Raw genomic sequence first — 13,699 nt, forward strand, 5'->3', positions numbered from 1 at the left:
GCTTTTGCCCGGAGATACTCATCCGCGCCAAGGGAGGAGCGATAAGACGTTGGAAACGGCGATAGCCACTCTCCTTTATTTCCCAGTCGAAAAATGAGCCTTTATTTCATCGGCGAAATGCGAAGAGAGCAGCGTTTCTGGCACCTAAACGGCGCAAGAAACGGAGACGGACTCCGTGGAAGACTTCGGGAACCACAGCAAGGCAGTCGAGGTCCGGTGTACGTAATGCAATGGTTTATTGCTAATATTTCTTCGGGGGTAATATCGGCGCTCCCGAGAGTGCTTGGCTTTCTCTTATATACCGCGGAAACTTAACAACGTCTCGGATTCGAATCCTTAGTATTACTCGCGCGCGCTCGCGCGCACACGCATCTTTCCGTGGAATAAGGTAAATGTACCCAATGCCTGGACACGTACCTAATATGTCTGGACATTTTTATCATTTTATTCCTTAAATAAGTTCTAACGCGAATTAAAATCAAAGAACCAAAGATAAAAATATTTTTCTTGTATTATATTTTTATCTTTTGATTTGATATCTTTTGATTTTAATTCGCGTTATACTTTTAAAAACTAAAGTGATAAAGGTGTTCAGACATAGGTCTTAAGTGTCCTGGAATTGGTACATTTACCTTATACATGTTTTTAATCTTTTCGCACACGGAGTATCGCGCAAAAGGTATCTTCGGTCAAAAATACAAGAGATTTTTTCGGCAGTAAAAACGTCAAGATTAAATAGACATATTGATGAGTTAAATTTACATGCAGCAGGTACGTTACTGGGATCTTATTTTTTAACTTTAGCAGGTATCAAGAGAAATATAACAGTATCAATCTTTAACAAAGATTTAAACATGCAGAAGTTGATTGCTCTAACAGGAATTTAATTTAACTTTCCGGACCTGCGATGTCGAATAAAATGACGACCGCTCGAATTTTTACTAAAACAGAATGATTTCGAATTCGCATGAGAACACGTACGTATCGCTGACTGCTGGCACCTCCTCTGGACCACCTTTGTATGAACGCTATGACGCATACTTGCGCGCCCGCTCGTCGCTCCATTCATTCGGAGCGATTAAACGTAACGAGCGCCATTATTGAGGAAGAACGTGCGAGGAACGGAGAGGCAAAGAAACGACCAAAGTTCGACGGACAACGCGGCCTTTCAGGCACTACCCGCGACATTAATAGCTTCCAGAATTAAATGTGGCTCGGCCCTGCTTGTCGCGACTCGCACACACGATTGTGCACGGTGCACGGAGTACACACGTACGTGTGTGTATATGTATTTCTCTATCTGAAAACGAATCGACCGTGAACGCGCCTCGAGAATATTCGGATAGCATTAGTATAGCGGCAAGCCGCTCCCTCGTGTGGATGTTATCTTTTTGCCACTCGCTATCTAATCGCGCATTCGATGTATGCGTGCGTATTCGTGACCGAGTCTAAAAACGACGAACGACATCGCGCATAAGGCGAAAATTAACATTAACAATAATAGTCGCTAGAACGAGTTTATCGCGTGCTATTAATACGTATAATAATAATTAGATTATTTGACAGATTTGGGACAGATCTCTCTTAACAATAAAGGGAAAATCCAATTGTGGACCTAAAAATGAACCTTTCCTTTTTCCAAGAATTTAATATTAGGATATTCTTAATCAGTAGAGATAAGATATTGCTCCAAATAATTAATAGAATATCAAAATATTTCAAGTAATCTAATGCTGGCCAGGAAGGACAGAAATAATGTTCTATTAATTTACAATTATAACTATCAATTAGCTATTATTTCTTGGGTAATATCAATGATGGCTGATTTGTATGCACAAATTTTTATGCTTACTTCAACGTTAATACCGTATTTAAATGAGCAATTCCGAATGTTTTTTATAATTTTAAAAAGGGAACCCTATAAAATATATGCAAGTTCATTTAACGCGCAACTTTTCTGGCAGCGTAAAATATTTAATGCAAATTTTCGCATTAAACTTTTTATTGAAGTAAAATTTTAACACCACGCGACAGTAATACTAGCTTCAATGAAAGCGTCATTCATCAGTCATGAAATCTGCAATTCTATTTGAAAATATACAATGGATGACCATAAAGTCACAAAAAGCACCGTACTTTATTCTGATAATTCTCGTCTTCATGTGTAATCCAAGATTACCGTAAAAGAAGATAACTATGAAATTTATTAAGGAAGAGTATATCACACTGTTACCGGTATATGTATTTGCAATTACGCGACTGCCGCACCCCAAGCGTATCACATATATATGCGTACACATACGCGCATATGTCCTCGCTTTATCTAATCGCGAGCACGCGTGTATAGGTGCCATCAGACAATACGGCACCGTCGATGGCGCGGCGCGGCGCGGCCGGCGCGGACGGACGTCGGGTTCGAGAGTCTCCTTCAATTTTTACATAATACTCGTTGCCTCCCCGAGCCTGTCTGATTTATTGACGATTCGATTGGTACCCTCGCTCCCCGCGCGTTGAATAATTGTCGCTATTAATAACTGCGAATTCAATTCTCCGGTTCAATATCTACCGAGACGCGCTCGGAAGACGGGCGCGCCGCACCCCCGATGGCTGTTCTCTCTCCCTCTTTCTCGCGTTCATTTAATCGCGCCTTGCCTCGGGAATCGCGTATACGACGGTATATTCTAAAATCTATAAACCGGCGTCTCCCCTCGAGGGCCAATAGCGCGCCCGATCGACGATAAGAGACTTATTACCCGTCGTAAATTACAACCGGTTCCTTATCTCAACCGCGTGGCGTTGCAAATTATCGGCTTTGTATCGGGAGATCAGCAGTCGGAAAGCGCAGGCAAGAGAGATCGCGATCGATGATCTCACGACGCGGACGTACACATGTATTCATTTGGATCGATTGTGCGCGGAATGGAAAGAGGTCTTCAGAATGCGTTTGATGCCGTAGAAAATGATCTACAAGCACGGGCCTCGATATCCATAGATTTGCAATTGCTTATCTCGATAATCTTCTTAAACATCAATTTCAAAAACTTGCCTCTACTCTGGCGCAAAATAAACCCGACGTATATAATCTCCGCGTCTTCCATCTTGTAATATTATTTCAATAGCATGTAGAGATCAAAGTGCACGACATCTTATCGAATGAAATCAGAACCGTTTTCTTCGGAGATAATAATAATAATGATGATACGGATAATCCTATATTAACTGAATTCATCACGGTTCGCAATTGTCGATATTTCTCACTTCGTCAATAGCAAAGCTTCTATTAGCTCACATAAATGAGAAAGAGATAAAACAATAATATTCTATTACAATATAACTTCACTTATCTAACAGAATCGGGACCAACTAAGGAGAGTTCTAACAATAAAGCCCCATTCTACGCGCATCGATGCGAATACGTTACGATAGCGATAGAGTTTCACACTTCATCGGGATATAGCAGAGATAATTCTCTCGTCGGGTTTACCGAAGGTGTCAGATAAGTGAAGGCGGAGTTTATCGGCCGTGAGCCGAGAACCGACGATTCCGCTCCGCGCGAACGCGCTCGTTACGCGCGAGTACGAAAACTCGATTATGCAACGGTTCGTTACCTTGATACTGTCGTAGCAGGCGGTCACCCGTCCGTTCTGCACCTCGACGTTAGCCGGCGGATGGGCGAACTTGCACTCTGTGTCGGGCCTGGTGCACTTGTTGCGCTGGAACTCCCTGCAAACCTCCAGCTGCAGCCACCGCGAGTCCTTGCCGTTCAGTAGGTTATTCATGTTGACCATTGCCATTCTTCCACTCCTGGAAGATCGAGAATCGCCGTCTGTTGGCCTCTACCGTGAGGGAGTAGTAATATCTCTCTCCCTTTTTTTCTTACTCTCTGTCTGCCGTTCTAAACTCTTCCTCGTGATGATCAGCTCCTTTTCTCCGGTGCACTCGCGTCGATCTTGCCAAGGATATAGACGTTTCGGTTTATGGAGTAGGACCACCTCGCGACACGAACTCGTCGGCACTTGTTCACGGGATTTCGCGGCGTTCGGTACTGAGCCCTTTCGTTCCACCACTTTCGCCTCGTCTCGCCAGCCTCTCTCACCACTCGCTCACATACACACGCTCACTCACCCCTCCTTCTCTACCTCTCTCTCTCTTCCTCTCTCTCTCTCTCTTTCTCTCTCACGTTCTCCTACCACTCACACACCGTACGCGAAATCCCGCGTGTGCCTCGGAGTCATGCGACTACTTGAGATTATATACCTTACGGCAGCAGATCTCTCGTTTAAGCGCGATGTGATGATCTTAATGTCCCGTGTACGCGATGACCCGCAGCAGTCTTCCTGTGCGTAGATCTTCCGCGTAGAAAATCACTGCGTTTCGCGATTTCGTTTTTCCTCGAAATCGCGCTTAGCTCTCGTCGTCGTTGTCGCGCGATATGTCGAATCGTCTCGCGGAGACTCGCGTTTATCAGCAACGTCGGCTGTTTCAAGCGTGGCTTATCGGCGTTATTTCTCTCTCTCTCGCCTGATATCGAATCCGGTGTTGAGAATTAATCGAAGGAGCGCGGCGGCGGCCGGCTTAGGCGTCGTCGTCGATGATTCGCGATTATGCCAAATTCTTTACTCTCCGTAGGCCGTTTCGATGGTGGCACACGCGTTTCCCGCTCGATAATCTTCGGGAAAGCACAAAAGCTGAGTATATATAGGCGAGGGAGGACAGGATGGAGAAGATATCTCACCGGAAAAAGAGAGGAAGCGAAAAAGGTGAAGCTATATATCGACAACGATTAGGCACCGGTCGATTTTAGGCGGGATGATGGCCGCTAACTCTTGGCTTCGTGATAAGGCGATGTCGTAGGTCGTCGATCTCGTCTATCGACTCCTCATTCACTCTATTTCCTCAGTCCTCCCTTGATCTCGCAGCGCGCCGCACTTGAGAAGCTGTAGCCTGGGCGTAGTAGTAGTAGTGGTAGTAGTAGCAGTCGGGCAAAGCTTGAAAGCCTTCGAAGCTAAACGTCGACCATGAAGAACGTGCTCTCTAGATGCGCGCGCTTTTGCACGAGTATCTCTCTTCCTTTATGCACACACAGGCAGTTGGCCGCCGTTGAGGATGTACTGGAGCGCACGTGTGTGTGTTCGCCTACGTATGCGTGTCTCGAAAAGCCGGTCGTGGCGTCCTTCAAGCCGGTTTCAAACCAACGCGTGTGTCTCGCGGCGGCGAGTCTACTGGAAGGAGTAGGGCGATGGTAGTGGTCGTACAGTGGAGGAGCTGGTGCAGGACTGTGCTCGTTCACCACGGCGGTCCGCCGGTGCTGCTGATGAAGCAGGAGGAGATGGTGGGGGGAGAAAGAAGGGCCGCTCCGTATGTGGAAAGGTAGAGGAAACCCTTACGCGCCGTTCTGCCGGGACCGAGAGAAACGGCGACGCGCGAGTCGGTTATTTCGAAATTCCGTGGGCAGGATGCCGAATGGAGGAGGCGAAGACGGCTGTGGACGCCGAAGAAGAAGCGTGCGAGGAGAGTGGTAACGGAGTCGGAGACGACGACGAGTCGTCGAGGCGGTGAGAGGATGGGTGTTGTAAGCACGTGAAAACGGCGAACGACAAAGCGGGCGTACAGGCGACAAGAGGGCAAAGGTCCGGCGACCGGGGTCGCTCCTGAGGTTCCTCGGGTCGTGTCGGGGTCGGACCCGAACAGAAGAGGGAGGGTTCCAGGGGTGACAGGCGGGGGGCAGGCGCGGAAACGGCGAGACAGAGAGAGGGAAGGGGGGTTCCCGGGGTGTCGGGGCAGGACGGGGGGGATCAGGGGGGGAAGGAGAGGATTGCGAGTTAGCGAGTGACGTTGCGCTTCCGTTCCTCGGATTTACGTCATTTATTCGGCGCACTGCTGGCTCCTCCCACGCGGTCGAACTCCGGTTCCTGCTGTTCTGGAAACATACCAAAAGCGAAAACTCGCGTTACTGCGGATGCAAAGGCTTAAAATGCTTTCTGTTTCGGGCTTCCAGGCGGTCGGGGATGAGGGGATGAACGGATGAGGGGATGAACAGGGAGGAGGGAGGGGAAGGGGCGGTGGGGGGAGGGGTTAAGCGCAAGCCGCGAACAGACAGACAGATGGAGTCGGAAAAGCGCAGGAGTACGCAATGCACAAGCACGCTCGAGCACAAACGACAGACGTTATCAATGTCGGGATTGCGGACACGTCGCGAATTCACCGAAAATATCGACGGATAGTGCTCTTGTCCCGATCCCTTTTCCCTCCCCCCCTCCATCGGTACACGCAGATGAAACGCTAGTCGCACGCCCAAGAATCTGCCAGATCTGAATATAGAACTCGAAGCGTACTCTGCAGCCCGCGATCCGCGATTTGCGAGACCTAGCTGCGAATTCATTATAAACGAGATATTAGATCTGCGGCGTCGATGCTTGTCGAGAGTTTAGCAAGAATACTTAAATCTTTGCAAATATACTGTAATTTATAATACAAACGAAATAAATAGTTAATCCAGATATGTGAACGGCTAGATCAATTGAACTACAGACAGTAAAAATATCCAATACAAAGTAATCAAAGCGTGACTCTAATCGACCGGGTGAGTAGTAGCACATAAGGGGGAAAAAACCGCCGTATAATTTAATAATTCTAGCTGCGAAAACTCACAACGTGCCATAACTCTTCGCAATCTCCTGCGTACATTAGCCGGAGAAAAACTGTGTTTGCTTACGTGCAGCATAAACATCCGGGGCGCGGATGGTTCCGGGGGTGAAAAGAGGACGGGGACGGTCGTGTATTTTATGTGCGACGACGTAGAGACAGTTAAGGCGAAGAAAAAGGCACGCGCGCGGCCAGGACTGTAGTACAATTTTCCGTCGCGCAAGTAAGCCGCTTACGAAAAGCGGGCTCGAGTCGCCGTTTCTCATGTTACCTGGCGCGAGTTATGGTGCGACGTATGTGTGCGCGTCCGGTGTGCACACACTGGCGAACGGCCGTGCCGACGCGCCGCGCCGCGTCGGCAAAGAAAAACGTTTCAAGCGTGATCGTTTGTTTTCGTCGGGATTCCGCGAGTTCCCGCCGAGAATCGTTGAAATAACGCAACATGAAGACTCCGCGAAGTCTCGCCATCACCGAGTGTCAAATGCAATAATTGACATGCGCCTAAAGATGTCGCGTTACTAGTCGTAAATTAACTTCTCAAATAGAACATCGCGTGTGGATATTAAGCTATGCCATATTTCTTCACTTGTGATTGCGCACGAATACCGGGATCTCTTTGAGAGATCTAACTAATTTATTAAATCTCGGAATGAAATCGTAATAACCGCCAATGCCAACTCACGTCCTATTAAAACACTCGATCTTAATTTTAATAGAGCAGACTCTATTTAGAATCGAGGTTTCCTCGGAAAAATTTCGCGGGAAAAAGTTATAAGAAGCACTTTGCTAATTATTTTATAAAAATTGAACGAACATTTACGTTTATCAACTTAAACTTTTATCTATTCGATAAAAATCTGAATCTGATAAGTCCTAATAGATAGATAAGTGCGATTCCAACAATCCGATCAATTTCACTGGAATCAACTGCTCTTATAATCAACAGAACGTTTTACAGCTAGAAAGCAGATTTGAAAAAATGTTACGAATAAGCTTACACGTGAAATATACGTGATAAATTGTCGCATACATAAAAGAAATGTGTCAATTCAGCTTAAACTTTATCCAGGCAAACACTCTTTTTAGTTTCATGAACCTATAGGATTTAGTTTTTCTGTTCACTCATTGCTCTGTGTGTGTGTGTGTGTGTGTGTGTGTGTGTGTGTGTGTGTGTGTGTGATGTCTAAAAAATTTCAATTTTTATTTACTGACAGCTTTTATTAATCCGGAATTTTATATTTATATATAACTAATATACTATTAAATGCAAATTATTTTATTGTTCTCATACACGTTGCATTTTTCATGATTATTTCACACATTTTTATTGCATGTGAGAGTCACAGAGAAAAAACTGCATTCCGATTAAAATTTATAAGATATTGTCTTTAAATTGGGTTACTTCAGTAAATTCAATTAAAACATTAATTAAAACATTAAATAAAAATAATGTTAAGCGTTTAATACAGTAATCCAATATTTAAAAAAAAACTATATACGCTAATTCGTAAACGTTGGCCAAATATCCCACATACATTTAACATTAGCGTTAGATAGTAGCGTTAAATTACTTCAGGGAAAATCGCTTCGCCGAAGAGAAAATATATCGTTCAGATAAGGGTTAATGTGTCTCCGCTGAATCAAATCGCGCGTGTTGTTGATATGAAACGAATCGTAAGCGATACCGCCGCGGCGCGGCGCCGCGCGCCGACGTGAAATTTTGATCGGGAAAAACGAGAGGCTCAGCTTTATCAATAATTATTACGCAGAGCTGGGCAGGCAGGCACGACTAACGTTCAGCTATTTCTCTTTCTCTCGTGACTCGCGTACTCGGGAACCTTTGTCTCTTTCTCTCTCTCATTCTTTCTCTCTCACTCTTTCTCTCGTTCTCTCGTTCTGCCGGTCGAATCGATATACGTGCACGAATGCGGCTTCGAGCTTCGTCCACTTCTTCTTTCACGTGACTACCGCAGGAAAGAGGGCCGGCCGAATCAATATCTCACACAGACGTTTCGACCTCGTCCTCGTCGCTGTCGCCGCGAGCTCCTCACCCTTCGAAGGTCGTTCTCATCGTTCTGATTGTGAGTCGAAATCCGGCGGTGTGCAAAACGAATCTCTGAATCTCTAATTAATCCGCCTTTTTACCACTCGACAGATGCGCGCAAAATGCGCGTGTCTACCGCGTGCACGTGTGAGAGCACGTGTACCGAACATGAGAGCGCACGTACGCATGCACGGTCAATTGCGGCGTATTCAATGTGTGGCTCGACACTTCGCGCGTATTAAGTCATGCGGAACCTTGGCAAAGTACTTGACATTTTAATTCCGAGTATCGTTAAAAATTGCAGCAAGCGCGGGGAACTTTGCAAAACACAAATCAAATGAGAATATTGACAACCTTAAGATTTTTCTATTCCTTTATTTCTGTTTGGTGAAAATGCAATCCTTTACTTCTTATGGTTTTATAAATTTCAAAGTCAAATTGCTCATTATTAGTCCCATTCAGACATGAAAATTCTAATAATACAAAATTTATCAAAATTAATTAAAATAAGATGTTATGAATTTACTGTTAATCTTGCAAAACGCTTTAATTTGCAATATTAAATACATTTGGAAATCAATATTCAAATAAATTTATCATTATACACAATAAATCATTATACAAAATAAATTTATCATTATTTGGTTCTTATATTTATATTTTACATATACGCATAGTATTTCTATATATAAAGCGCAAAATAAAAATTAAAAAGAGAATAGATCTCGCTCCAATTTGAAAATAGCGACATGCCGGATATTAACCAGAGATGCGGTTTTCGCATTGCGAGCTTTTACTTGTCGGGCGGTCCATTTATAACGTCACCATTATAATGCACCGGTTGGATACGTGATTGCGGTCGATTGGACAAATCCGCCGACGGCGGACGATATGCCGAGCGAGAGCCAGCGATTCGATCGACAGAGGATGAGTGGATACGTGAGAACGAGAGAGAAAGTTACATAAATAGAAGCATACAGTGCCGGAGATGAGAGTGAGAGAGAGAGAGAGAGAGAGAGAGAGAGAGAGAGAGAGAGAGAGAGAGAGAGAGAGAGAGAGAGAGAAGATGACAAAGAGCGGTGAGGTAGAAAAAATGATTTTTAACATTTCCGATAGATTGCACCTGATTACCCGGACCGTACGAGCGGGCACGTGCAATTCTGCACGCGGACAGCCGTGTGTGCGTGTGTGCATGAGCACGCTCGTTCATTCGATGGGTTTCCCTTTGTGCGCGAGACCGAGAGTAAAGTAAAAAAAAAAGGAGCGAAATTAACGGAATGAAACAATGGGAACGACCGGGCTTAAGGGTTGCTGCCGGCTGTGTAATGGAATTAGGTCCGATTAAATTAGCTAAAAGGATTTTGGGTATGTACCGAAGGAGCAAACTACGTTTTCGATATTATCGTATTTCTTTCTCATGCTCGTGGATACAACCGGTACTCTCTATTCTACCACCCCTCCTTCTCTGTCTTTCTCTTAATACAACTCTAATAACCGCCGCGTAACTCACATTCATGCAGGCTTTTAACTGAAGCCTAAATATCTTTTTTATATCTCATAAGGATAAGATATAAAATACTTTACGTGCTCAAATTAGAAGTTAATCACTTCTTCACGTGAGATTACTTTTAATCTAAATGGGATTAAAGATAGGGATTCAAAATATCTGTCTAATAATGCCATGTTTGTAATAATTGAAAAACCACAATCCTGAAATATGTATTTTCTGTTATATCAGATAATATTCTCAAACTAATAATGGAATGATTCTTCCAACTGTTTGCGATGTTATATAAATATATATGCTTTATCGGAAATATCACAGCGAAAAGATCTTAATTAGTAACTGACATATAAGTTCATTTATTTATGTAATATTGTTCTACAGTTCTAATTTCAGTCCATATTTTGTTAAATGAAATAATGGAAACGATCAAATTACAAGTTAAATAAATCTTGAAATTCTTTGGTCTGGATACAATCATCCAGATACCTTTGATCGACGGTTCATTTTAATACAGAACAGTGGGAGAGAAAGAGAGAAAGAAATATAGATAAATATAAAGAGGAAGAGAGAGAAAGTCGCGAGAAAATATCCAACGAGAGGCATCCGGAAGCTTTCCCGCGGAGCAACAGAGATCTGAGTAAACACGATGCCGCGCGTACGACAGTAAGTGGATCTTTTTGAAAGGGTTTAGAATTTTCATGCAGGAGCGTTGTTGTAAAAATAAGACACGGTCTCGCTGGTCTCGCTCGCTCGCTCGCTCGCCGCGTGTGTACCACCAAAAGAGCCGTCAGCACAAATTCGTGTGCGCCGATGCGCTATTTTCCGCTCGGGACTTTTTACATGCACGTCCGTCCTTTGATACGTACAGGGAATCTGCGAAGCAAGCGCGGTAAGTACCGCCTTCTCGCGGATAGAGAAAATCATTCTCTCCACTCTTCTGCATCAGCATACTACCCAGAGAAATTGCGTAGGAAGACTGGAAACACGCCGCAACCCGCCCACAGTCGAAGCGGAGCGTAGCAGCCGAATTTCGTTCATTAAGGAAGTTACCGGCCGCACGAAATGACGCGCGAGCGCGAGAAATAATTGATTATCGGCCGCTGTATCGCGCCTGGATCACAGGCCCACAAAAAAAAAGTATATTGCTCTGGGGTTGAGACCACATTACTCCTATGTATTTTGACCCGCTGAACACGAATCTGCAATAAAAAATAGAGGTCGCCCAGAGGATTTCAAAGATAACCTCAAAAACCGTAAAAAACCACGTTTTATAGTGGTAAAGGCTTAAAAAAAAGAATATGATTTGTCCCAGGTCAAGACCAACCAGAATTTTATTGGTAAACGCACAAACACACTTGTGTTATGTTGAAGAGAGAGAGAGAGAGAGAGAGAGAGAGAGAGAGAGAGAGAGAGAGAGAGAGAGAGGGAGAGGGAGAGAGGGGGGGAAGAGAGAGGGGGAGAGGGAGAGAGGGAGAGAGGGAGAGGAAGAGAGAGAAAGAGGGGGAGAGAGAGGGGGAGGAGGGGAGGGGGAAGGAGGAGGAGAGGGAGGAGGGGGAGAGGGAGAGAGAGAGAGACTATTTGCGTGTCTTATTACATATGTCCTCCGGGGCGAAGCCCGGGTAACCAGCTAGTCCTTTACATAGGTCGTTCGATGACAAACGCATACGCAAGCGTAAACCAATTTAGTTCTCGTTCATAAGATCACCTTCATTTAAGGCCTCATGCAGGTTTTCAGTCACTAAATTCCCTTACAGTATAAAATCTTCTGATCACCAAAGTGGACTTACAGACGATAACTGTGCGAGTATTGCCAAATTTTCCCGCTCTCAGAGGTATAACCATCTTCAGATTTGCCTTCAGCCTGCTGTTGTCTTCAGTTTTTCTTATAGTCTAAACACCAGGAAAGACTGACACAAGTGTGTTTGTGCGTTTACCAATAAAATTCTGGTTGGTCTTGACCTGAGACAAATCATATTCTTTTTTTTTAAGCCTTTACCACTAAAAAAACGTGGTTTTTTACGGTTTTTTGAGGTTATCTTTGAAATCCTCTGGGCGACCCCTATTTTTTATTGCAGATTCGTGTTCAGCGAGTCAAAATACATAGGACTAATGTGGTCTCAACCCCAGAGCAATATACTTTTTTTTGTGGGCCTGTGTAATCGGCTGGCTGCGTGAGCTCGCAGGATGCAATTTGTTTTCTAAACAAGCATCGTTCGCCCGACTTCGGATTACGCCGAATCACTATTTCATCGCGGACACAGTTAGAGGACGTTTTGAAGTCATGCGCTGTTTAATCGACATTTCGGGAGTTACTTTTCGTTACTTAAAAGAGGGAAGAAAATCGACCAACTTCGGGTTCGATATTTCCCTGAGAGCACTAGAGATAGACGAGAGATCTTTCTTATCGGTATTAGTTGCAAAGTTACGTCATGCTGAAAATGGAGGCGTCGACGCGACTAATAGCCCTCTATTAAATATTCACCGTAACGAAAAATCGATTCCAAATTCGTCGCGGAATCCATAATCGAAATTTGATCTGCTAAAAGTAGGACGTACTCTAAATAAAACTGTGACCTAGAAAAGATATAGGAAATCGTTAATCGGAGTTAATTAATCGAAGTTATCTACATATTACTCTCATTATTACCTACGTAACTCACGCTATTGTTTAACGATTCCGAGACTAACGCTTCGGCTGTTAACTCAGTTTTTCACACGTCTATTATTATAAGTACACACGTCAATCACGTCTATGTATCTATCTATCTACATATATATAAACAAATGTCCTGACTGACTGACTGGCTGACTGACTCATCAACGCCCAGCCCAAACCCCTAAACCTAGAAATATGAAATTCGGGAAGTATATTCCTTTCATGACGTAAACACCCACTAAGAAGGAATTTTTAGAAATTCGACTCCTAAAAGGGTAAAAAGGGGTAAAATGTGTTTTCACAGGTTCTTCAATATCTATTAGGCCCGATGAGATATCGACTTGGTTTTTGTTTACAAAGGTTACCCATACAAATGCTTAAAAACATAATTCAGGATTTTGCCCTAATCAACCTCTAAAGGGGCAAATCTAGATTCGGAGGTAAATTATAGAATCCTTCGCATACCGTAGCAAAGCAAGGGTATCAAACTAGTATTAGTATAAATACAACGAAGTGGCGCGAAAATAATGCAACGCAACGAGCAAAACAAAGAATTAAACGTCCGAAATTTATGCCAACGTAAAAGCAACTTAATATTGCAGAGAGTTATTATGCGTGAGCAAACTATATTATTTTACATTCGCGTATTTACATTCGCGAATGCGAGTCAATAAGATAATTCATGCAGGGAACCCTTTAAATTGCGATATACAGATGTTATACATTTCGCGGACTTAAGTACTGTTAAGCGGAGAGAAATCGAAACTGGGGGTGTGTAAGGGTACGTCTCGCCCGACGTCCGATTTTATCCTCGGGAAAACGTGGACAGCGAGGAAGTATTTGCGCT

At 44.0% G+C, this 13,699-nt stretch overlaps 1 protein-coding gene across 2 annotated transcripts; it reads right to left on the bottom strand.

Annotated features, from left to right (window-relative positions):
- Nucleotides 1–3,365: 3,365 nt before the first annotated feature.
- LOC139787062 (protein muscleblind-like) lies at nt 3,366–5,947 on the bottom strand. 2 transcript variants are annotated; one of them, XM_071726150.1, is made up of 3 exons: nt 4,258–5,947; nt 3,881–3,949; nt 3,366–3,804 (listed from the first exon to the last, which is right to left on the bottom strand). In XM_071726150.1, exon 3 carries the CDS (start codon nt 3,792–3,794, stop codon nt 3,444–3,446), a length of 351 nt encoding a protein of 116 aa, XP_071582251.1. In that variant the 5' UTR covers nt 3,795–3,804; nt 3,881–3,949; nt 4,258–5,947; the 3' UTR covers nt 3,366–3,443. The 2 variants fall into 2 exon arrangements, with proteins under 2 accessions (XP_071582251.1, XP_071582250.1); XM_071726149.1 differs by having other exon boundaries at nt 3,881–5,947.
- Between the last annotated feature and the right edge of the window lie 7,752 nt (nt 5,948–13,699).

The sequence above is a fragment of the Temnothorax nylanderi genome, unplaced genomic scaffold, assembly GCF_030848795.1.
Source record: "Temnothorax nylanderi isolate EJ_2023f unplaced genomic scaffold, tnyl_v1.0 TNYL_tig1256_pilon, whole genome shotgun sequence".
Classification (NCBI taxonomy): domain Eukaryota; kingdom Metazoa; phylum Arthropoda; class Insecta; order Hymenoptera; family Formicidae; genus Temnothorax; species Temnothorax nylanderi.